Raw genomic sequence first — 26,292 nt, 5'->3', positions numbered from 1 at the left:
TTTCCTTTTCGGCTCCGGTATCTGGAGTGCAGTAAGAGTATTTTTATTTTCTTTAAAAACTGTTGGTAACGTCTGCATAATCCCAAACTGAGTGTCCTATGAGTGACCTTATAGCTGAAGTGTTACTTTTAACACACAAAGTAAGCCTTATAATGAGGGTGAAGAGCATCAGAAAAGCCACATCACAAACACACTGTTCATAGCCCATCATGCATTTCAACTTGTTAGCAAACTTACCCCTCTTTTGAGGCTTCTGAAAGAAGGAATTCTGGGCTTCCCTGTTTTTATGTCACTCATGCAATAATGCACTGGTTCAATGGAGAATATGGGATACTGGGACCCATTAGGAGTACTGGATGTGTATAAACTAGTAGGGGTTAGGGGTGGGGATTGTGGCTAATGTGGAAATAAAGAAAGCAATAAATAAGCCAAATGTTCAAAGTGATTTTAAAATGAAAATTCTGTCTTACAAAAATAAAATTTCCATCTCACAGAGAAACAGCTTGTAATGTTGCAGACACTTTTACCCTCTAACTGCATGCACTTTAAAAGGTTTCGCTCACGAACGAGTATCTTCAGCTACAGGCTGTTGCAGAGAACAAAGGGATACTCAGAAAGGCTTTAGATTCAACACTTCCATAAGATCCCAACATTGCCTGTCTCTTCTCTTAGAGCAGGAAGTTCTGCCTGCCCAACTTCAGTCACAGCTGTTTGGGACACACCTGTGCATTCCTGCTCACTGTTTCTTCCTCATTTTGATGTACCCTACCCAGGTAAGTGAGCTCATGGAGAACAAGCTAGCTGAATACAAGGGCTGCCTGGCATTCTCTGTCAGTATCATCATGAGAACTTCGTCCACTTTCTACCCCCACTTTGTAACCTTGCCTCTCATTTTTTGTGTCTCATACCTCTGCTGCTTTTTCCCAGTTTGATTTTTCTGAACTATTTCTCTGCTGCTCAACTCATTCCCTTTCCAAAAGACTTTTATGTCTCTTGACAACATCAAAAATAGGTAAATGGATACCTGGAAGTCAAGACAAGCAATAGTTCAACTAAATGAAGGCCCAAAGGCCACCATGAATATCCCAGCTACAATAAATCAGCATGCTTTTATACTGCAGCTAATTTAACAGTATCTTTTAAAACCCGAAAATAGCATTTCCAATTAAATATGTATCTCCTGAAAAATATTTTACTCCCAGCTGCTGTTTTGTGGAGTGTCCTCCATCCTCTCCAAGAACAGCTGTAAAGAAGGGACATAATCTTCCATTGCCTCCAGGTCCTTAAGGAAGAGACACATGCAGCATATCTACACATATGTGTAACTGTGGTTCCATAGAGGAAACTGTAAGGCTGACTCTCTGAACGCTACCTACAGAGCACACAGACTGGGGAGCAGGAGTAGGGAAAGTCCTGTCAGCTTTCTTCAGCTGTCATCATATGAAGGATTTTCTTACAGCTACAGCAAATGCCACAGTCCAGACTGAAAGTCAACAGCTTCTCTCTCCAAAATTCTCAGGAAGACAACATCTTGTCACACCAGTAATCACGATCTAATTTCAGAACAGGCTGAATCTCACCCATCTCTGCAGCTAAATGCAACGAAATATGCTAATGCATTAATGCATTTAAACTATTATCAATTATTAATTCTACTGCATGAAAAGTCAGCAATCAGTTTTCACTTTAACACACAGCTGCAATGACGTAACATACTGAGGCAGGAATAAACAACTGGCCATATCCTTCCCTGCCATAAAGATCTGCTCTCCTGGAATACTATCAGACAGAAACCAAACCCCACCACTAAAAAGCTCTGAGAATAGCTTCCTGTAATAAATGGCAGAAACTGAGTTGAAGCATTAAAAGCACTTCATGGAAATCTGCAGGAATCATTTAAACAGCTCTGATGTGCTCCAATACCAAATAAAGACCTAGCATAAAATTCAAGTATGTATATTCTTTGTTATTCATTTATATTGCTAATGCATGTATTAATCCTTTTTGTTGATCCATTAAGGCACCTTGCACAGAAACCGGTAATTAAACTCATGAAATAATACCAGGAAGGTGTAATTTCTCTGCTTTTTGAGCACAGGAATATTTTTACCAATTTCACAGTAACATTTCTTCTGTAAGATTAACTTGTATGGTGCTTCAGCAGTAAGTTTTACCAGTTCTAATGGTAGGATCAATTCTACTGTTTTCAAACCTCTGAAGTTTTCAAAACTAGAAGCAGGTGCAATAAAAATCCACACAGCACTCCTACAGAACCTGACGTTTAGAAGGGGAATGCTTTCTGTAGTAGAAACGAGGGATGGGAAGTCAGCCCGATTCCAAAGCATACTCCCCCTCCTCTTACTTTTATGTTCACAATTCACCTCTTCTATGCAACTGCAGAGAGTCTTTACAGATACTGAGAAACACTACAGAAACGGGAAGGTACTTCTGTCAAGTAACTATAAAAAACATTCCCAGGCACAAATGACAGGAAGAAACATTAGAAAAAGTTCACCCCAATGAGAACTTAATTTTTAGTGTGGTAAGTATCCAACCCTACTCCAACCTTCAGCGCTCCTTACACATTTTAACAGCAAGCAAGGGGAAATGTATTAAAAAATAAATGAAGTGACACTACAATGCCTTTCAGATCATTACATTTTAATTTCCCAAATAGTAATTTCTTAATTATTACCTTTGGCTTCTTTCCAAATAGCCACAGCTTTCCTTTAGCCTTGCCCACTGTAGTTTTTGAATCAATTCTCATTCCTTCCTGCTTTGGTGTACTGATGGTCCCATCAGAGATAGTTCTGTAAATATTCTGACTGTAATCCTCAAACGGAAAATCTCCAGGAGGTTCAAAACCGGATTTGAAGCAGTCTATCACTAGTTGAGAGTCCTAGACATAGGACACCAAGGAGTTTAAAAAGCAAAACAAGCAAACTCATCAAGAACTGACAAGAGAACACCAGAGATACAGATTTTTCCCTTTAAATGCCGGGATGCACAGATGGGAAGTGCGAGCGAGCTCAAGAGGCGGGCTTTTGGCTAGATGGAGTTACGATCCCGGCTGTTCTTTTGCAGCAGCGTTAACACGAGTGCACATCACAGCACACCCTGCTATTCAGAATCAAGCAAACACTCCCCAAGGGTTATCACACATGTAAAACAGGAGACACTTTAGGGCCAAACTACTACTCCACCTCGAACATTAGTGTTATCTTCATGTCAGCACTGCTAAGAAACTAGATGTAGTAAAATAGTAATAGGAAAGAGCCTGTATTTGAAGGAGTAAGAAAGTACTGCCAGTAGCTGCCATGAAGCAGGACACAGAACAACACTTTGTTAACTAAACACCCTTGATATGATTTAATGTTACATACTGGAGAAAATACCAACCATGTTGGCAGTCCAGGATGTTTCAGGATAACCAAAACAACGTGTCCAAAATCACATCCAGTGAGAAAGTGCCAAAGATCTTCAGATCAGAAGAGAGCAATAAAACAGGAAGAGAACAGACACCGAAAGTGGAAGCGACCATTTGGGCTAAAACTGAAGTGAAAACACTTTTCAAGCAGACAACTATTTAACAGAAAGACAAGCGCACAGGGTAAGTTCGTTTTTCCCCTCTCCACAGCTTCTGCACCAGTTAAATTGCTCATGCACATTTAAAAAGTTGCTCAATTCTACTTACTCTATGTTCATCAACTGATTTTGCTGCAAGGATCATCCCTTCTAAACATTTAGAGATGATCGGAATAACCTTGCGCTCAGAGTCAGCAAAGCCTTTGTAACATTCACTAAGTTTGATGGTCCTTCTTTCATCCATTTCTTGAAGTTGCTGCAAACACAAAGATAAAACAAAGCTTTTATTTGCAGATTTTTTTCTTGGTCCTGATGTAAGCAGTAACTGTCATCAGCGTAGTACAGAATTTCTGTGCTTTACCAGTGATTTTATTTGCATAATGAAGTAGAACTTATTAATAAAATTAAAACATCGTAGACTTAAGATGCCCAAAACAGTAATTACAAAGAGTTGATACTCTTTGACTTACAAAAATTATGTAAAGGACTGGACTTCCTTCTCCTTATTCTCTTCTAAAATGTGTACAGTGTCTACATCCACCTATTTAGAATATTTGTTTCATGCAAAAATGAACACTTCAGTAAAGGAATTCTACATCTCCTTGCTCTCTCCTAATTCCAAATAAATTCTCTCTGGTGGTAAAATAGATTTGTATTTTCCAATCAATACCAAGGATTTCGTAAAAAGGAAAAATTAGAAATATTAAAATTCTGTGCTGTTTAGACATGCTCTCTGATTTGAAATACAAACCATTTCCTTTACAAGAGTGCAAGAAAATAAAGAAAAGAGTATCGTTACGTAGTTTGTAATAAAAGTCTATTGGAACAGATTAAAGAGAAATATTATAAAGATAATAGCCCTGGAGCCTTCACCCAATTAAATGTGGGGGGAAAAAAACCCACAAAACAAAAAGCAGTAGTACACACATCAATAGATACCAGAAATGGGAAAGGAAGCTGGATCTTTCTACTCCAACAAAGGTAGGCAGCTCAGAGAACATGCAATTTCATCTCTCCAAAACAAAGCAACAATGCAGTCATGCTAACAAAGTCCCATAGTCCGTTACCAAAGGTTCTCCCATAGAATGTTACAACATACTTGCAAGGAAATAATAAAAATACAGTCCCAAGAGAAAATAGGACCAGGAGTTCCTGCTCTCACTTGGAGATTTCAAATCTTACAATGATAATGGATTTTAACCCTAGGGAAATAAATGCAATAAACCCAAACTCTGGACCAAGCTACAAAGAATGACTATCAAACTGTTTCTCTGGGGAGCTGACTGCAACTCCTCCATCAGTGTGCCAATGTCAGATCTACTCAACAGTTAATGTATTATAAAATTCTTTATTAAGCCAAGGGAATTTTATTCTGTAACTCCTATAACTTCTAGTATTTTTATTTTTTAATATGAACTCCCTTGTGCTTCTTGGAAAATATCACACATTCCTAAGTTGGTGACCTTCAAACAGAAGTACTGACTTAATTTTCCATTTCCTCACTCCACATCTCGGGATCAGTTCCTCCAGTCAGTCCTCTCCCAAATGGCTGAGCACACATGCCAATATACTCCAACCACTGCCTCAGCTGACACCCTCCTCAACTACTTTAGTTTTACAATGTGTCTGCTTTGGAAAAGATCTTTTTAAAAAGAAAAAAAGAAGTTATATGATAAGTACCTTAAGAAATCCCCTTCTGAGATTGATGAAGTAATGATCTAACATGGCCTTTAACTTTTAAAAATTATTTTAGAGAGTTCTGTGGATTGCTGGTAATACTGATGAAGCAACGACCAACTGGGGAGGGGAAAGTACTGCCTCCAACCCACCCACCTTATACCTGCACATGAGATGTATTAAACTGCATAGTCACCATTAGCCATTTGCCTGCCTTCATCTCTGCCAGAGTCAAAGCATTCACATGCACAGAGAGCAAAAGAATCAGTGACTGATCCTTATTAGAATAATTGTTTTACATGTTTGTTCTCTCACAGATGTCTCAAATGCTTACTGTGCCATATCTCTTCAGCAATATTTAAACTAAGACTCTGTAAGATATAAAATCTTCATAGAAAATGCAACAGAATATTTTCAGGACAAGTGTAAGCATAATTACTCTAAGCAGTAAGCCTCATGATGAAATACAGATTCTATCAAGATTATGCTAATTTCTTGATAAAACTACCCATTGTAAGCCCCAAAATAAATTTTTACATTTTAAAATTTACTACTCCTTTGTAAGAAGAACATACTTTCTGTTTATTGTTTTACCTTATAAATCTGAGGAATGACAATGTAGTAGTGTTTGTGCTGTTCTCCATTAAAATTCTGTAGTTGTGCAGCATACTCATTTTTGTTTTCATCAGCCATATGTGTTCGCAGGTTTAACTGTTGCTTAGCCTAGTAGGAAAGTGTTTATCAGTTCAAACATGTCTTGTGCTTTTCAACAACATGCAGCATTATTTTATTTTCCTGACTATGCAAAACCACTAATCACAATTCACCAACGCTGACATCCCTATAACTGAAATAAAAGGAACGTGAGATGTCATATACACTGTTTACAGCCCCAGTGTGTTTGTGTATACAGAGAGTAAGGATCATCCTATCTCCCTTAGCCACTCTGCTTAAACGTGTATCCTAAAGAAACACATCAGTGACTGAAATTCCACAAATACCACCAAGTACCAGGAAGTCTGCCTGTTTAAGGAAGACAGTTATCATCTCCACAGCATCACCTCGAGACTAGTGAAGTTTACCCCCATCTGTACTGTCTCAGATTTTACTGTAACTTTGACTTTGCACAAAATAAGCAAGGATATCTTAACAGACAGTATTATACAAAAAAGAATGCTGTTCTGGTACTGATGACAAACATGGAAATAAAAGGTTTTTATAAAAAGGAGACAGTAAAGAAAGAAACAGCACCACTCTTACCTTCTCAACATCAGCCTTTGTCGCATTAGTGTCATTGTCCAGTCTTTCATAGCTTTGCTGTGCCTTCTCTGCCTCTCTGCATTCTCTCTCAAATTTCTTTTTGCTCTACAAAAGCCACAAACTTAATGATTTAACAGCCACTATTCCCTTCTGGTTTTGTACAGTAATTCTGAATTCTAAATATTAAAGCTTTCATTTAAATATCTTAAATTCACTGAAAACCTTTAAGCAAAAACATTGTTCTCTCAGCAACCAACTCTCAAAATTTTTCAGCTTTTCTATTTAATACTTATTTCCTTCAAGTACCAGCAAGGAAACAATTGTAATTATGCTCTACAGTATCAGGTAATCAAAATACAGAACAATGTATTACAGACATCTGCATTTAATTATAAACAGACAAGTCCACTTTGTAGCCTGACTCCAATAATAACCTAAATTAAATCAGGGGGCAGAAAACTTAAACCTGGAACTGTATGAGTGGAATTTTCAATTTCCCTTCTTCAGACATCAATTTTAATCAATAAATTCAACAGAATTATCCTGAAGGTAGTCTGAAGGACTTATCTGCGTTACAAGATCTCAGCATACCCATCCGTTATCATCAGTATTCCTATCACCTGGCATAGCTGGAAGCAGCACAGACAGGAGTACCGAATGCACTTGCTGCTCAACATACCCAGCTGTTGTCAAGACAACTGCTGTAGGAAACCTGCTGGAGCTCAGGAAGCCACTAAGTCTACAGACAAACTGACAACAGAGATTGTGTAGGCACTGTTCTCCTGCTTCAGCCCGGTCAGGCAGTTGAGGTTAATGTGCCCCTTCAAGGCTGTATGTATTTAAAAGTCTGATTTAGCACTCAAGTAAATACAGTGCACAAAGCTGATAATTCCCAGAGTTCATCTCAAACTATCTTTGTGAAGGACAACAGCATCTAAAAACACTGCTTCTACCCTGATCCTCTGACCATGAATTAAACTCTTGACATGATACATGAAACATGACATAGCTTCAAACAAAACCAAACATTTCTGGTATTGCTTCACAATAATCTGGACCAAAGATGTAATAATAAATTTCTGAGACACAATCCCAGCTGAATATTAGAATGCATCTAGAACACACTTGGGTGAATTTTCTATTTTCTCTCTAAAAGCAAGTCTCAAGAAAAAGGAGCTTTATAACCTGTTCTCACTTCCTGCATTTCTCTGTTAGAAAGTAAAAACGTAACAGTCAAATACAGTGACTTAACATTTCTTCCTCATATTAACAGTTATTACTAATCACTCTCTAAACAAGAAGAGTGGCTCACAAAGAAGCAACTGAAGCAGCCCAAACCCCTGTTAGAAACTGATTCCTTCACGCTGGATAGAAGCCAAGGCTTTACTCAAACATACACACAGAAGCAGTTTGCAGGAGAACGCGGAACTACAAATACCATATTTTGAATGTTACTAATTCTGATTTAAAGATTCAGTAATGTAGCTAAACAGAAAGTCTAAGACAACAACAGTTCTATTTACAGGCCATATTACTAAGTTTGAGAAGAAAAAAAACCAAAAAACAAACTCACATTATCCATCTGTTTCCAGCACATGTCCAGATACTGTTGAGCTTTTCGCCCTTCCTGAAGATGCTAAAACCACCAGAAGTATGTTAAATTTACATTATCTTTTTAGCATAATTACCATTAGTCTCTGCTCTAGTCAACACAGTATGATGTACAGCATCTCCCACAAGTTACCAGTACTCTCTGGAAGACATTACTAATTGTATAGAACCAGTAACACATTAAAACTACACAGGCAAAAATGGGAGATAGTGCTTAGCAGTAACAAGACCTAATTTTTTAAGTTTAATTAACTGTAGTAAACCACTGAACATAAAATACAGACCAACCTTAAATATGTGCTTTATAAATGTATCACAAAACCTACTTATCATCAAGTTCATTGAACTGGGCAAATACATCAATTCATTAAAAAAGTATCAATTTTCATTTCCTATTATATAGAAATTACCATTTTTCTCTCCGTTTTTAGATCATGAGAATATCTCATCAACTCTCCATATACTCTGTGTCCCATTTCTTCTGCAACTACTTCTCGTTGTCCTGCATAGTCATTCAACTCATTAAGGATGTTAAAAAAGGCAATACACGAAGTAAACCTAACAAAAAGCACACACACACAAACATACACATACAGAAAGTGAGACTTTAATGAACTTCTTTTACTGTAGTCCATACTCCTGGTTAATAAAAAACCCCATAGATATTTTATGATAAACCGTATTGTAACACTAATTGAATTATAGCAGAAATACAAGTTGGGAAAGCCTACTTAAAGCCTAGCACGTACTACATGTTGCAATGTTTCTTCGAGAACATTTTATAAGAATATGGATTTTTGTGGATGGAAAAGAAAGAAGAAGAATACTACCTGGAAAGCCCTGTAGTATAGTGGTATCTCCTAAGCTGCCAAATGAGAGGCCTGAGCTTGGGAACGGATACATACGTCCCTAGGCTCGGAGGCTGAACTTGCTGCAGAGATGATGTGCTTGGTAGTCTTGAGGGTGGAACATGCCAATCATACCACTCATATGCATCCCGATGGATGATCTACAGAACAAGTTTGCTATCAGCTCTGGAGACAGCTGCCTGTTTGCCTGCCCACCTCTTGGCTGGAAGTAAGGTGCCACTATGGCTGGCACTAAAAAGGGGGGAAGAGGAGGGGCAAAGGGTAGAAAGTGTGTATGGAAGGGAGGAAAGAAAAAAAAACAACAAAAAAAGAGGCACCACATTAAAATACACATCTTTCTTTTTAACTGTGGAATATTGCCACCTCCATAGGCTTGGCTCTGGGGAATTCAAATGCCACCCTAGCACTACAAATCCCTTTCCCTGTGGTCCAGGATGTTTAAATAGTCAAAAGAGCTAAAGGAAATCAAAGCGTGGATTCTCATGCACTCCATGCACGCGGCATGTGCTCTGGCTGCAACCTGAAACCTGCCCACTTTCCTTCATAACAGCAGCTCCTACAGAAAAAAACATTGTCATTTTCTAAATAAATAAAATATGGCTATAGACAGCAAAACAAGCACCTCTCTGATTAATAATCATAAAAATTGTTTAGCAAAAATTGCTCCTCCAGAGTTAAGATATTCACTTATTATTTTGTGACTCCGGAGTCAAAGCAAGCCAGCAGTTTAAGAGCTCTTCCTTGCCAAAAACATGACAATTTTGTGGACAGTAAAGTCTCAGTTGCCATATAAATGCATTGAAAAATAGCAAAACACACAGCCTAAGGACAAATAATTACTTTTCAATTAAAAATAATACTAGACTGCATGCAGCATAATAAACTTCTGCTTTCAAATGTTCAGCTACCCAAAGACTAATCTGGAATGGTGCAAGTACAACCTGCCACATTTACTACTTTAAAACACTAACAGAAGCAGACTCAGGTTTCATGCTTCAGAATTACTGCAGAAATAGAAACAGCCAAGCAGAATTCCATTGTTTATCCTAGTCAATTAAATACTTCATATTAAAAAAGAAAAAAATCCATAAAAGGACAGAGAATACTGTAGTCCTCATTTCTTATACACAGAACTTGAAATGCACATTTTTACCTGGGTTCTTCATCTTTGGCTGAACGTTTAGGACAGTATTTCTTAACCAGATTTCTATTAAGGAAGAACAAAAAGAGATGGCATTTTAGAATCTCTTTTTAGAAGAGAAGACACACACATAGAAAACTCCACAAACAAATTATTTCTTTTTAATCACTTCAAGGAAGAAATCTATTCTCTATGTCATGTTATAAAGATCCTTTAGATAACACAAGGCAGAAATCTATGGCATTTTCAACATTTTATTTCACTTTGATCTAGAACAGTGTCATTTTAAAGCCTCTATTGCCCAATCAGTAGACAAACTAAGGAGTTATTTAACATCCTTTTCACACATGCAAAAGCAGCCAGCAGACAAGAAAAAAGCAAATGTATGAATGCTGTGTAAAATCCAGACAGTGCACACTGTATGCTGTGCCCATGAGCACAGAAGTCCATGCCTCAATTAAGCTCCCTGACTGTACACTCAGTTCAACGGCTTTAACCACAGTATCTCCAAATGTTTAATAAGGATATTTCCAGAACACAAGAGGCACCACCGGTTTTCAGGAAAGATGTTACATTTTGCCCTACCACCAGTGTTGTAAATATCAGGTTCTTAAAAATCAAGAAGATCTCTAAAAGACTGTCCGTGGGACCAGCACTCTACACAGAATCACAGCCCAATTTCTGAGAACACAGCCATGAACTCATTTGCTTATCACACAATGCAGAAACAGCATCTTAAGAAACATACAAACCACTTCACCTACTCTACACCCTAGAGAATAAACAACACAGGTATATGCTGCTTACACAACCAACCACAAAATATTTGCAGTTACAAATATTGCTACAAACACCCCAAACCCTGTGATGAATATCAAATGAAGCAACACAGTTTTGCTGACGGGAGGGATAAGAGGAGAGAATGTCCAGTGATTTTTCTAATTCTCATCTTGCTGTACATCAAGTTCTGAGTACACAATTTTTCCAGCACAGCATTCTGCCTTGACTTACAATATTGCTTTCAGACAGCAATGAGGTTTTTTGAAATTCTTGAAAATCAAAATGATACATTGTTGCCTCATTAAAATTCCAGAATTTCCTTATCATTTTTAGTAGCCAATATTCATACCATCAATCGATTGCATTTTTCATTCCACCCACTTTTAAAGTTGGCATTTTTTTCCATGAAACAGAAAAACTGAAATTATAGCTCTACTGCAGTGCTTTTCCTCTCCATGGGACAGTTTGTCATTTTACTGTAAATAAAGCATCCTCCTTTGTATCAAAGAAAAAGAAAAAACATTTTTCTCAATTGCTTACCATCAACCTGTGTGCTTTTTAAGGTCAGAGATGTGAAACATCTCAGTTGCTGTGTGTTTTTAGAGGTAGCAAACAGTATTTAAAGAGAGATCTACTACTCAAATAAACAGACCACTAGTTAATTATTTGCTTTATAACTCACAAATAGAAACAACACAATGCTGGCAATTTTTTCCCCCACACGTCTCTTAAATAATTGTACCTTCCACTTAAGAACAAAATACCCACACAACAAAACAAGTGCAAGGAACGCTTCTGCTCTGTAACTGGTATGGAACAGAATTAATTCCAACTTCTGCATGGTGTGCTGGGATGGTATTTTGCAATAAAACTATTTTACACATCCACCTAAAGAAGCAGCATAAAACAAGAACAGTCCAGTTCAAGTCAAGTAGTGTAGAACAAGATAGTCAAGTCCCTTTTTACATCAATATATTCTAAGAAACAGAATAAACACTGACATTTTAGCATCTACAAATTTTACAAGAACTTTCTCACTAAAGTTAAAAGAAGAATTTGTATTCAGTATCACCAGAACCCACTGTGTGTTGTAAAATTCTACCTGGTAGGAATTAAAAATAAACATTTTGACTGGAAATTGCATAAACCCAAGTAAAAGAAGAAGAAAAAAATCATCTTTGCGAAGTAACTGTCCCATTTTCGCTTATTAAAGAATAGAAAACTCTGGAAATTCTCATTATTATTCAAGAAGTTAAATGCATAACGAGTATATGTTGCTGTAACTAAGCAACAATGCACAAGCATTTTCAAGGGAAGATTTTCAAATGTTAAAAATGCAGAAACAAACCACTTGGTAGAAACCACACAATCTAAAGTGGCAGAAGAGAAGGGTCACAAATGCAGATTATATACTAGCATGCTGTTCTGGTTTTATGTTTTAATGCAACTATTTACTACTTCTAGGAAGGCAAAAATATATAATCCTTTCTCCTAATAGAAGTCAATCTTGTCCACCTTGGGAATCACAGAAACATACCGTTTTGAGACACTGCGTGATCAGACTTAAGGTTCAGTAACAGCACAAGGTGCAATAATCAAAGTCAACAAATATGAAATGACAAGCAAACACAGAATTTGAAGTTTAAAGGGAAAGCCAGTGTTCATGTAAACAAAGAAGCATAAATGGCTTTTCCAAGAAGCGAACACCAGCACTTCCAAAAAAACAGAGAAATTGGATTTAAATCTTTTTAAAAAATTAAAAAAAACCCAACCCAGTTGACAAGCAGCCAGCATTGACACGTTAAGGAGGCATAACATTTCAAAGAGGAGACAGTCAACACTTTCAGATGGCATCATGTTCTTTAACATTTTGATCTAAACGTGTCTAAACCTGAGGATCCAAATACAGATCCAGAATATTTCAGAAGACAACTGCAGGAGTAATTGCAGAACACCAGAACTGAACCAAATCTATGGGATAAATTGCTCTATATTCCTTAGGAAAGTGTAGACTGGTGACACTTTAATAGTCTCTGGAATTACAATTTAGGCTGCATGTACCACAGTCTGTTTTACCGCCATGACTAAGTTTTCTTCAGTCAAATAATAGAGAACATAAGAGCACCATCATCAATATGGTAGAATTTATATTAAGGTAGCAGCTCAGGTACTGTGCCATTTGCTTACACTAAAGCTCTACAGCCTCTACATCATATTACAAATGAGACTGGGAACAAACTTTGAAAAAAATTTAACTTAAAAAAATAAATAAATGCAGTAGGTACCTAAAGGCATTTCAAATTTATATGTAAATTAGTACTTCCAATATGGTTTTGATAGCTTCAGTGATTGCATATCAGTATTATGGACTGCATGAAACAATGACAATTAACTGTATTTAGCAACACGTAATCAGAAAAAATTTTAACTGAAGAGATAAATCTTAAAAAATTGTAACATGAAATTTGAGTTTGTAAAGCAGAATATGTTTGGAACAGTTAGGAATGCACATGTTTTGGCTTGCACATATATTTCAATAGCAACAACAGTGGAAATTCTCAGCTCTAATCAAAGGAGGAGAAATTTGAGACATGAACACATGATAATTTGCACCTCCAAATACACATTTGAGCTTACACCCATTGTAAATGTTTCCAAGATTCTGCATGTAAAAATGTGGTAATTATGTCTCAATTTGACTAGACACATGCACGTTTTAATGTATTTAGAAAAGACCTGCTTGTACACCATAGTATGCAGCTGGAACATGAAAAATTTGGTCAGATTAATTAGAAATCTCCAGAGATCACAACATGAAATTTTAAAGGAGAACATTAAAATACTTAAAAAAAAAAACCCAACAACATTGCTGTTATCTCTAAACTGACAACAGAGAAGCTGACCAAATTCAGAAATCTTACTTTGCATGGTAGTTTCATCTGTAACTGCAGGTATAACTTGTATTACTGCCTGACATCATAGGAAGTAGAACTGCTCTGTCTTCTTAACTGTCATAATGCTTCAGGCAGAACAAAAAGGGAGTGAACCTCCAGAACTATTTTGTGTGTGATTTTGTGGAAACAAACAAAACAGACCTTCACCTTGCCCCTTTTGAGAAATAATGCTGATCAAAAACAGCATCTGAGAATTCAATTACAAAATTCGGCCAGGAACCCTGTAATTTGGCACATACTAAACTTACTTTTCCCCGGATAAAGTAAAAACAAATTAAACAGTCACATAATAAAAGTGAAATCTGCTAATCTACAATGCATATTGTAATACAATTCACATCCCTGTAACTCAGTACCAATAGCTTTAACAATCAAGAGTGTACCATAATGGTAGTTGAAACCCAAGCTACACAAAACTTCAGAACTTTCTTTAAGCTAGCTCAAACAAAACAAAACAAAAATTGTAGTTGCTTTTCTTTCCCCCCTCTCCCCAGAACATACTGCAGACAATGACAAATTCTATAGCTACTTTTTTCCCCTTGCAGACATTTGAGGATTCCTCAATGTTTTCAATTTTTCTTACGCTTTTCCTCAGTATCAAGAATTGCCTATCACAGAGGAGTATCTAGGAACGACCTGCAACCTAAAACCAGCATGTGTACAGGATTCTCATGAGTTATCATTTCTGTAATTACTCAGCAATGTAAATAACTCCATACAGTAAGAATATAGTGAGTTCACTCAAACAGTTCCTCAAATGCTTGCTATACATGCATCACTTATCATTTAGAAGACTCAGAGCAGCCATTGTACCTGGGAAAGTCTCATCACTAAGTTGTGACAGTACACTAGGAATGCCAAGGTACACACCACAAAGTGAGTATGAATTTCTGCCAGGACACAGACTTCAATTTGTGAAAACTGTTATGAAGAAGAAATCACTTAACCCCACTCCTTGGGGTTAAGTCTATGAGAATATGATCCATCAACAATCTCAACAGAATGTTCATGGCCCACACTGAAATGAAGACAGAAAAAAAAAAATAGCACCATACAGCACCAGCATTATCTCCCTCATCAACTTTTTCCTTTGCCTCCTATCCAAGCACTGAGAGCTGTAGAACTACCAAGAGGTGACCACTCACCATACTGTTTACACATCTATTAAACAAGGACATAATAAACCACAGTTACAAAGTTTATTACAAAGGTATTCTCAACCTTCTTTTTCTGATTATATCTCCCTATAAAAGGAAAAAAACACTCATAAAACCACAGTCTATTTCCAGGATCACCTCTCCGAGCTTTTCAGGAACAAGGTGCAGGATGGCTATCTTCTGGAGGTGAAAATTTTGGTTGATCTCTATCTCCCTTGTGGCCTCATGACCGTTTTTATGTGGTTGAAAGCAGCAAGAGTCCTCAAGAGCAACAACGCTAAAACCAAATTGTGATCCCAAGAGTGTTTACTAACAGTCAATTCTCCCACAAGGAGCACACAGGCAAGAACATTGAAGAGTAGCTTCACAAACTGGTCTACTGGCAGAAAATCAGTCAGTTTCTCATGTCAGTGCTGTCTAGAGCCTTGATGGCAGGCAGGAGTGCATGCATGCACTGGACAAGGCGTGTGCAGCAAGACCTGTGCTTCCCAAAACTGTCATACTTACTGCATATGGACAGTCAGTCCGGTCATCTGACAGAAGGGGTACTCAACTCTTTCATTTTTGAAAGACTATGAGAAAAATCAGTAATTTTACCCCAAAGAGAAGAGTTCCTGCTTTTAGTCAAATCCTGAAGCAATAATGTGATGTCTCATCTTGCCAGCTGCAGAATGAACCTTTAAATACAATTAAGCAAATGGCATTTGTTCATACTATTTAAGGAAAAGACCTGAATAGATCCATGCAAATAAAATATGTTTCTATTTTCACAGACAACTGACAACAAATCAAAACTGGGCCGTGAATTGGTGCTATGCATGCTTCAAACCTTCCTTTACCTTCTGAAGTTCTTCTATGCCAGCTTTGGAAAAGTGGTGTTTATTTCCTTCCTTTTAAGAAAAAAATCCTTCAGCAAAATAATGGATTATTTATGTTAGGTGAATACATGCAACCGGATCAAAGAAACTCAAAAAGGAAATGAACAGCCTAGTCAGAGAACGTGCCTACCCTTGGCTGTGAACCTCATTACTGCACTCATGAGGATTCCTCTGCTCTATCTGGTGACAATCTGATTTGCCAAAGATGAAATGATGAAAGACACCACAAGAGAGAAGTTGCTATCTGTTTCGGTCTGACAAGGATAGGCAGCAGCTTCAGCACACCTACTTCAAGTACACAAGGTGTGTATGTTTTGGTAAAAATCAATCCTGCTTTATTCTGAAGAATGTGCTTCTCTGCCACTTTATTGCTGTTACTGTTCTTGTACAACTCTTGCTACAATTCCTGAGGAGAAATTCCTATTGGACCTAAAAGATGTTTCACTTGGCACCGACAGAAAGTAAACTGGAGAGGTAAGACAAAGGGTGGTTTGGTTATGGTCTCATTCAAAGGGACAAGACCAGCTATGGAAAGGGCATGCACTGAAGACAAGATGATTTGCTGTGTTCTCAAGTTCTACTCAACAACTTCAATCACATTTTTAACACAGCGTAGTGTAGCTCTTGCCAATTCAACATGAGATATTAATCAGTAGTAGAGGCTTGAAGCTGTTTGAATACACAAAAACTTAGACATGGATAATGTCCTATGCAACAGACATGCTAATAGTCAGTTGCAAAATATTATCATGACTTTGTTTTGAATCTCAAAATCTTAAAAGGATTTGAAGGGTGGGTGGAAATAAAAGGATGGAAGAAGGCAAAAACAAACAGGCAAGTGCACACCCAAAGATAATTTTCTCTTTTGGACTGGTAAAGAAAAACCTGTGTATAATAAAAAGAACTAGGGATCTAATTCACTCTGTAAATAAAAATGGTTATTAATCATGACATTACATACTTGCGCGTCATCTGATACAGTGATTTTAAGTAATGATTCTGTAAAAAGAACACAACAAACCAAAAACCTTACCTTAGTTGTTTTGCATAGTTTTGCTCAATTTCTATCCTTTCTTTTACAAATTTTGCATATTTCTCCAAGAAGTCAATGCCCCACTGTGTATGCTTGTCCAAGTTATCAAACTGATCCTTTAAAAACAAAAGGAAACAAAAATAGCCAGAATTAGTTAAGAATCACAGCAGCAGCAGAAAGGGCATACAATTTATTTATAAATTGTGCTGTGAGGGAATGCTTACTACTTGGATTAAAATTACTCAAGTTATAAATCAGTCATGTATCTATTTCAGAACAGTAAGCTGTATGTGCAGACACAGATCTAACTATGTAAAACCAGCTCTATATACTTGCATTTAAAGTTGTACATGGCCTTTAATCACTTTCACAATGCTTATGTCCTTTTTTCCCCCCTGAAAATCCTTTAATTCAAAAGTGGATCTTTCCACTGAGGTAACAAAGATGTAAGCAAAAATCAGCATTAGGTAATAGACTGTTCAACAAGAGAAATGCCTGGCAGTTCTAAACCACAAGAAGTTGTCATTTCAGTAGACACGAAGATTACGACTACCTATTGAAATAAAAATAACATACATCATAGCTGCATGACTACATTGGGTGTAGTCCATGCATCAAAAACATTTATTAAAGTAAATCTATACACACAGTTAATGATCAGCTCTAACAAGAGATTCCAAAGAAAGCAAATATGTCCTTAGCCTTTAAGAAAGTTACAGAAAAGCAAACAGAAACACTTCAAAAACCCCTACAATTCCAAAAAAGGTTGGGGGATTCTTAATACATTAAATCATCTTCAAAATAAACTGTTCCCTGTATTCTATACTCATCAACAGGTGGAGGGTACAATAATTAGGACAAGTTGAAAATTCAAAAACAAGTGGAAATACAGGGATTAGGAATTAGGCAGGAATAAATAAAGGTACAAAATACAGCCTAGCAAGTATTTTCAGTCTAGCACATATTTGTATTTTATGCTAAAAAATCTGCTGCAGTGCAAAAACTGAGGATTTTCAGATTATGACGTTTACTGTAATAAAGTAATTTGAAAAGACAAGGAACTGCAACATTCAAGTTTGTTAGAAAGCATTTAAAGGCAAAGCTTATTTAACCTACACAAAAAAGAGGGGTGTTTATCAGAAGCTGTGTCTTGCAAATTCAGCAACTTGCCTGAACCTAATGAATTACGTCAACGTTTGGTATTAGCAATTTAAGTTCAATTTCAACATGCAGTAGGATGATCTGATGTTAAACTTAAAAATGCCATAAAACGCCACAGGGATTAAGACTCAAAGAAAACGTATTCACTAAGAGAGATACTGAGACAACACAGCTATATAAAACCAACAAAAATACTAAGAGAACATAACAGGATTCAGGTTGCTCTCAAATCTTGCCTTGCAGCTCCCACAATCCTACATCATGACTGTTAGTGCCTTGCACACTGTAATCCAATGGCATAAGTACTGCCAGCCAAAAGCACGAACCCAGTTCCACTGCCAGCCATGTGCTCCTACCTCTGCATCACTCTCCACTGAATACACAACCACTTTCCCTGATCTGTTTCACCAGAGAACCATACAGACAAGAGAGAGGAGAAGGACTTGTGATGTATTTGGGAAATCATGGCATATGCATTGTGTGTGGGAAGGAGGAGAGGGTTACCAATACTTTAGTGTCACACCACTGTTGCATGTACGCAAAAAACCATTTCTTTTCTATATTCTATTCATTTTTGCAGTTACTCTGACAACATTAACCTGGGTGCTTTTGGCATGGTGCCTACATCCAATACCATTAAGAAAAACTGACTTTCTTCAGAGCACAGCAGAACAAAGCCCCTGCTGTCCTACTTAGGCTCTTTTTGTCCACAGAGCTCTCATTAGCATTACGGAACACCACATTACTTATGTTTCCAAACATGTAACCAGAGAAGAAGGCTTTACAAATAACGTCGTTTAAAAAAAGATGACTCTACTGGTCAAAATTAATTCTCTGCCACTAATATGAAACTGCAATAGAAAAAATTGAGTACATTTGACCTTATTCTCCCCTCATGCTTTACTAGACGTATTTCATCACTGACCAAGTGCCAAAAGCTCTTCCTTTCCTCAATTATTCTTATCTGATTCTACAAACAGTATGCTCTGTGCAAAGACAGCTTTGTAGGATTATCCCATAAGCCCTTCAAGAGAAGAAAGAATTTGTTCCCTCCCTACATGAGTAGCTTGCCTAGAACATACACTGAACAACCTGAATGGAGTAAAGCCAGTGTAGGAGAGGGTTTTTTTGGGAGACAAAAAACCCCAAACCAAAACACAAACCAAAACCCCACTAGCTACCCTCACCGCTCCACAGACCTTGACGTTAGACCAGCTCCTTCACCACTACTGATGTGAGGAAAACTACTCATGGATGCATTTATGAACTCCTAGATAAGGAATGGAAATCCTAATTTAGTGGGCCATTAGTCCACTTTTACTGGAATTCCCACTCTCCTGAAGAGACAGCCTCACAAAGCCACTGCAATTTTTTGGTTGGCAAATATATTATGTACTATGTTTGAGTGAAGCATACCACAAAAAATTGCAAAAAACCAAAACCAAAACCATACTTCCAGGAAGTACCAAAGCTTTTTTTGAAAACTGGCTTATGAATGACCAAAGGCGGATAAAAAAAAAACCAAAACTAGATTTGTGCTCAAAATAAAACCACTATAGTAAACGCTCACATAAACATTGATGCCTTGTGTTAAATTGGACACGATAAAGTCTTTTAAGTTCTCTAAGTCATGTACGTACTGTAGCACAGAGCTCTCAACTACAAGAGAAGATGTAAAGCAAATATCAGCTTCACAAAAATCACCTTACACTGCTCAATAGTGACACTGAGATAAATGAGCAAAAGACAAAAGCAATGAAAGTGAATAAGCAGAAAAGAATGGCTTTTTCAGAAAGGCTTGTAGAGCTGAGTCAAATTTACTCATGGTCCTTTCAACTTCTCTCGAAGAGTTTCCTTTTCACCTAAGAACACAAGCAGAAAATCTTCTATACTGCTACAAAGGAAATACAATTAATGAACTGAGATACAAGCCAAGTGATACCCTGATTGGAAAAAAGAGCAAAAATCAGAGAATACAGAGGAGAAAATGGACCAATTAACTGCAATAAAATTTAAGCTTGGAATTTAAAAATGAATACACCCATGTACTACTTTGGCTGGTGAAAACTGCATCAACTACAGTGAAAGGCAATTAAAAAACCCCAAAACACAAAGCAAAAAAAACCCACCAAAAAAAACCCCCACAACCCCAAAACCCCACATCTTACAATATCTGGCTATATATTATTATCTTGATAGCAAAGTATGTTCTTCACACTATTCCAAGACAAATATATATGACTGTTAGTCCTGTTTGTTTAGTAACTCCCCACACCCCTTCACAGCTGAGCAGGCAGTTTTTGTAAAGAACTTTATTGAAACTGCAGCTGAAATAATTAATCAGTGTTAAACTGATTAATGTCAGTCAATGGATGGTGGCTCAAAGCAGAAACTGCCCACTCAAAAGCTGGAATGTAGCCGAAATTTCCCACGTCATAAACAAACAAATCTGACACTTCACAAAAGGTCTGTAGTAGGTCAACATAGACTACTCCCAAAGAAATGTTATCTCCCTAAACTCTACTTCCAGATTGTTTACTGGAACCACAGATCAATGTTACAAATACTTCAGGTATGCAGTTCTAAACTTGCCAGGTTTTTGCAGAGACAAGGAAGCTTTACAACAATAACAGCAGCTGAAGCATCAAAGCAAGGAGCCAAGCTGGATCAAATCTGCACCAAAGACAAATAAAAACATGTAGTATCTCTTCACAAGGATATGCATGGAGGAAATGCTACAGCATAAATACCAAATCTTCAGTCTTTCTAAAGCTATCAGTAGCTAGTCCAGACACTGTTTATGTGGCAGTTTAAAATAAAAATCATTGAACAGATTGAGATTTTAAAGGGTTAATGTTCCTAGCTTTCACTATCTTTTGAAAGCATTTCTACTACCATCAAAAACTAGGATTAGTTTCAAACTCTGTTTTAAAATTTAGTTTCAAACTCTGTTTTAAAAAAAAATCCATTTTGATAAAATATTTCCTTTACAATAAACTCTACTGCATCAATATCAAATTGCTGATTAATCATTTCACTGACCACCATTTTGATGATCTCCAGACAACACAGCTGAAAGTCTACCTCAAATAATTAAATCTGCAATATTGTTAGTTTTACTCAAACATTTTAGGTGAAATCATTATACTATGCATTCATTATGCTACCATCATCTTACTCTCTTACATTACATTGTATATAATTATTTCCATACTTCCATCTGACCCCAATTTTAGTCTGCAGTTACCTAAGTGATCTTCTTTGCAGTTTTGAAGCAAAAGGTTTTTTCCTAATTCTTTGTTCTCCAGACTGCATAGCTTGACTAGTCAATAATTCCAATTTGATGAGTGGGAGATTAAAAGCTTAATTCCATATTTTGCATTCTAAATTCTTAACATGCCATCCAGTATAAGGAAATGCATACTATGCCCTAATGAGATCACACAAAGAAAGTGTTCAGACCACAGAAAAGCAGGAATCAGGTCATGTTCAGTAGAAAAAACCTCGAATATTTGGCATCAAAAAAGCCCCAGTGCATTTGTGTATAGAAATTCTGTATTTTATTATCTCTTTAGGGAACGCAACAAATTACTTAACCATACAACTGCAAGTCCACAGTAATCCAGCTGAGAAAATGACTGATTATATAGCTCAACATTGATCGGAGCAGTTCTTATTTACTCCATTAAAGCGGATGAGGGTTTCTCAAATGAACCTAAATTATGGATAAGTCTAAATGATAGGTTAAATTCTGCATAATGTCCTTCCTTTCTGCATCAGCAGTACTGCAGAAGACAGAAAGACCCAACTCTATGCCAGAAGTTAAAATATTTTAAATTGCAAAACGTTGTAAAGCCGCTACTTCGCGGATTAAGATTTTTCCAAACTCTGCTTCGGAAGTACCTGAAGTGTGTTTCTATGAAACACTATGCAGCTTTCCTTTTTAAATAAGATCAAGGCCGTGAATTAAGTTCAAACAATTTAACATTTTACATGAATGAGATTACTCCAGGTAAATATCTTTATTTCTAAAATAACTTGTGCAAAGAACAACTTAATGGGCTACATTAATGGGAACCATAACCAGACATAACTACAGTAGTGAGAAGTTGCCGGTATAGTATAGCATACCTTTCCTTATTTGTCTTCAGAACAAATTATTTCCAAGACTGTGTTTTATTTAGAATATGTTACATCGATCTATATACTTCTGAGTATTTGTTTTTCTGATCTTTGAAACCTCCTCAGTGCCCTGTTTTTGTTTTCTACTTTTGTCTCCATCTTCATGCATTCCTGCTTCCTTTTCTATCCTCTTCTATTCTACTGTCTGAACTCATTATGATTTCTCTATCTTCCTGCCTGTTTGTTTTCATCATTACCAAGTTGGTTTTCTCGTCTTCCTCTTTTTCTTGCAAGTGCCATGTGCTTCTTCCTAAGAGGCAGACAAGAACTGCTTCCAGCTGTCCAGGAGTTCCAGCTCCAAAGAACTGGAACAAAATAGAAAGTGTCCTGCTTTTCTGCTTTCTATGAGTTCTGGACTGTAGCTTCCAGACTAACCTGCAAATTATACCTCATTCCTCCCTGAAAACAATCTAGGCATTGAAGCTAAGAGTGTGGAAAAAATGTGGCTGTGAGCAAATTTAAAACTCTAAGCACTTTATAGATAGAAGATTAACATCAAAGAGAAGGTTCAGAGCAGCGTCACTAACAGCCACAGCTATACTGGAAATAAAACAGAGGCACACAAGAGATTAAGATTTTTTAAAAAGTTAAAGGTGCATATAAACTAAACTACTTCACATTTTAATTTCATATTAAAACAAGAGTACAGTACGGGCAGGATAGCATAAAGAAAAAGATAGTATTTCTCTTCTGGAGAAAAAAAGAGGAAAAATAATTTCTAAAAAGAACTTCTGAAGACAATTTGTTAGCTGAAGTTTGGGACATAGAGCTATTTTGTTTGAAAAAATAAGACACTGGTGTTAACAATAAACTGTATGTCACAGCCTGAAAACATTTAAGTGAGAAACTCTGCTAGAAATGTAGACCTGAAGTGCTTAATACGTGAACGGAAAGTAAAGGGAATTAAAAACTTTCTTTTAACTGGATGAAAGACTACTTTGCTCTAAGGAATAGCATGAAGGCTGCATGAAAAAATCCATCTGCCTGTTAACCTTTTATGTATGTTCTTAAAAAGCAGTAGCACTATCACTGTTGATTGTAAAGCTGATAACTGTGACCAGAGAACTCTTCCAATTGATGAAGTAAGCAAATAACTCAACAGTGGTGCTGAACTGCTGGAGATGCAGCCATGTTGTGCAGTAACACATACAGCAAGTTGGGTTTCTGAAGTGAAGCTAAAAATGGAGCGTCATAATTGAGGAAGATAAATACAAAGCCTATGCTTCTCTCTTTAAATATCTTCTCAGACCAGCAGCAGAGGAACCCTTTGCTAAGTTTTGATGGAAGTCAGGTCTGGCAGGAGGGGATGTCTTGTTTGGCAGCTAACATCTTTACAGGTGTGACAGACATTCGTTTTCTAGGAAAGGGCAGGACTCTACCACATGCACAGAATCAAGTTGTGCATCAAGCGATAAACAGATTAGCTAAAGGACATTTCAGACTGGCATGAGAGATTACAGCTGTGCACTCCAGTTCACTCACACCACTGAATGGATCTATCTCTTGGACTAAGGGTTAGATTTTAACAGTTTTCTACCAGCAGAGCAATCTGAAACAGTTCACAGCTGGGACATTAAGCATTCACGTTAAGACAAGAAAGGAAATTAACTTGCTGCCACAGAGGGCATCTCAACAGCTGCTCCTATTTGTCCAGGTAATCAACCACCTCCAGGTTTCTTCAATTAATGAGTGGGCACCTCCACATCAACTAAACCAGCATATTTACCTCACTGTACCAGGATGCAAACTTAAGTAAAGAAACTGAGAAGAATTTCTCAAGTTTACCAGTGGGTCTGCATTCTGTTTCTCCCAGTGGACTCCCACTCTGTCTTCCCATGGCAGGCTCACAGCTTGCCTCACTGAGGGACAGTGGCTTCCTAAATTGCACTATCTCCTTCTACTACTCTTCCAGAAATTCTCCCAACAGAGTGCCTAGAGGTCAGAACACGGTTACAGGAATCCTTCCTTTCTGCTACCCATCCCACCCTCTTCGTATTATGGGTTGTGTCAGCTTTAATATAACATCTCTACCTACAAGTTAGTAAGGAGGCAAAACATGTGATCCCAAGCAAACAGAATGGACTTCCCTTTACCACCACTTCAGAAAAATACACACACATATATATATAAAGCTGGTATCACTAACCATACACCCCTGCTTGTAGAATATAAGCATATATAAAATATGTACCAGAAAATTCTACTTGGAAAACTGGATTGGAATCCAGTCATTATATTTCAAATAGCCCCTTAACTCATTAAACTCTTAACTGGATAAAAATTTGCTTAAACAACTCTTGATTAAAAAAAAAAAAACCCAGATTTTTTTTCACACACCTCCTTTATAAAGATCTTTAATATACTTGGGTCTTATTTGCAGTTCAACTAAAGCTTAGTTCTCAAACCCTAATTCTCTACTTAGTTGTACTTTAGGCTTAATTCCTACTTTAATATATCTCAGACCCTTTTCAAACAGCCCTGTCCAAGACAACAGCTGATCACAAATCACGTGTTTGGAAGCATTATTGGATTAAAATAGTTGCCACTTCAACATAGAAACAGCACTATGCTTGCCTTGTATATAAAAAGGATATCATTATGTCCATTCCACTAATACCAAGGAATCTTATTTTCATCACAGGCAAGCCAGAAAGCAATCACTTTCTGCGTTCTTCTGGGAGTGGTTGAATGCTGTTAATAAACAGAAGCATAAAAGTACATTTTAATCCTAATTCTGTCATTTGCAAAAGGACCAAAGACAACTTGAAGTTTAACCATAAATTAAGTGTGATATGATGCATCACAGTAAAAAAATATTACTGTTTTTACAACGCTAAGATGCTGTTGCTCATCACAAGCAATACCTGGAGAGAATCCCACCTTTACAGCACCACTGGATTAACACATAGTAAAAAGCAGTGGGACTATACATCAACAAAGCAGCAGAATGCTGAATTCCCTGTATAACCAATAGCCATGAGAGACCTTACATGAAGCACGAGTTCGGTACAAACCCAGCACATTTACTAAATAACATTAGTCTAGAGAAAATCTTCAAGAACTATGTATCTGTCTTAGAAAACAATGCTGCAAGTTTCTCATTCTATATGAAAAACTGCATAAAAATAATTTAATTCTTTAGCTAGAAAAGATTACACAGTTTGATATTCAGTGTACAAGGTGAATATTTTAGTGTGTGACTAAGAAAACCATTGGTGAAACTGGTAATTTAAAAAACTTTAACACACCTCTACAAATTATAGATACTTCCACATTATTAAAAAAAAAATGCATCCTCAGGAGATCAAATGAGCAAGCAGCCCTGACACTTCCCAATTCTTGCATACATGACAATCTATTTTTGCATTCCAAAGAACTGTTTTCTAAAAACTTGTAAAAACAGGAAGGAGATCTTACCTACTGCCAATTCCTGCTCTGGCCAGACTGGCACAGCATCTAAGAAGCAGGCTATGCACTGTTTTTTTTCCTCTCCATACAGTATGGGAGTGAAATTAAAATTGTGCTCAACAGAAGGGACTGGTATCAATGTTACAGAATGAAAGGGCTCCTCCCCTAGAGTATGAAGTTCCACCCTGTAGTTACAGTGGCACGGAGAGAGATATAGAGGAGGCAACAGGTGAAAGCTAAAGGGTTTACAAATACAGTATTACTACTGAACACCCAGATGCCCTACATCAGAAATTCAGAAGAAAATATGGATCACCGTTTCACCAGCTTTGCTGCTCATTCTGTTGCAATGAGCCTCCATCCACTGCTCTGGTGGACACAGTCACTGCTTAACCAAGTTACACCTCCATCCCTTACATGTAAATGCAGAGCTCTGTACAAGCTCTGTACAATGTTCAGTTGCTCTACCGTGCAATTCAGCTTACACTGCACTACCTAATAGGAATACTAGAATTATGTACTGAATTGAAATGTGACATAAGTAAAACATTAGTTTGTGTGTAACTTAGCTGCAATCTATACTATACACTATTGTT

The 26,292-nt window shown here is 37.1% G+C and overlaps 1 protein-coding gene across 3 annotated transcripts in view; it reads right to left on the bottom strand.

Annotated features, from left to right (window-relative positions):
- The window catches only part of FNBP1L (formin binding protein 1 like), a gene marked incomplete at its 5' end in the record, with an annotated part of 54,147 nt that overhangs the window by 8,360 nt on the left and 19,495 nt on the right, over positions 1 to 26,292 (bottom strand). For 2 of the 3 annotated variants that reach the window (XM_084265805.1, XM_084265804.1), the window contains 9 exons: positions 238 to 396; positions 2,696 to 2,899; positions 3,695 to 3,841; positions 5,857 to 5,985; positions 6,523 to 6,627; positions 8,096 to 8,158; positions 8,544 to 8,691; positions 10,156 to 10,209; positions 16,946 to 17,061. In XM_084265805.1, the coding sequence (XP_084121931.1) occupies positions 238 to 396; positions 2,696 to 2,899; positions 3,695 to 3,841; positions 5,857 to 5,985; positions 6,523 to 6,627; positions 8,096 to 8,158; positions 8,544 to 8,691; positions 10,156 to 10,209; positions 16,946 to 17,061 (1,125 nt within the window). The remainder of the gene's footprint in view (positions 1 to 237; positions 397 to 2,695; positions 2,900 to 3,694; positions 3,842 to 5,856; positions 5,986 to 6,522; positions 6,628 to 8,095; positions 8,159 to 8,543; positions 8,692 to 10,155; positions 10,210 to 16,945; positions 17,062 to 26,292) is intronic. The other variant, XM_084265806.1, reaches the window with a different exon arrangement.

Source organism: Gallinula chloropus (genome assembly GCF_964237585.1).
Source record: "Gallinula chloropus genome assembly, chromosome: 6".
Taxonomy (NCBI): domain Eukaryota; kingdom Metazoa; phylum Chordata; class Aves; order Gruiformes; family Rallidae; genus Gallinula; species Gallinula chloropus.
This window is presented reverse-complemented; position numbering and strand designations above follow the sequence as displayed.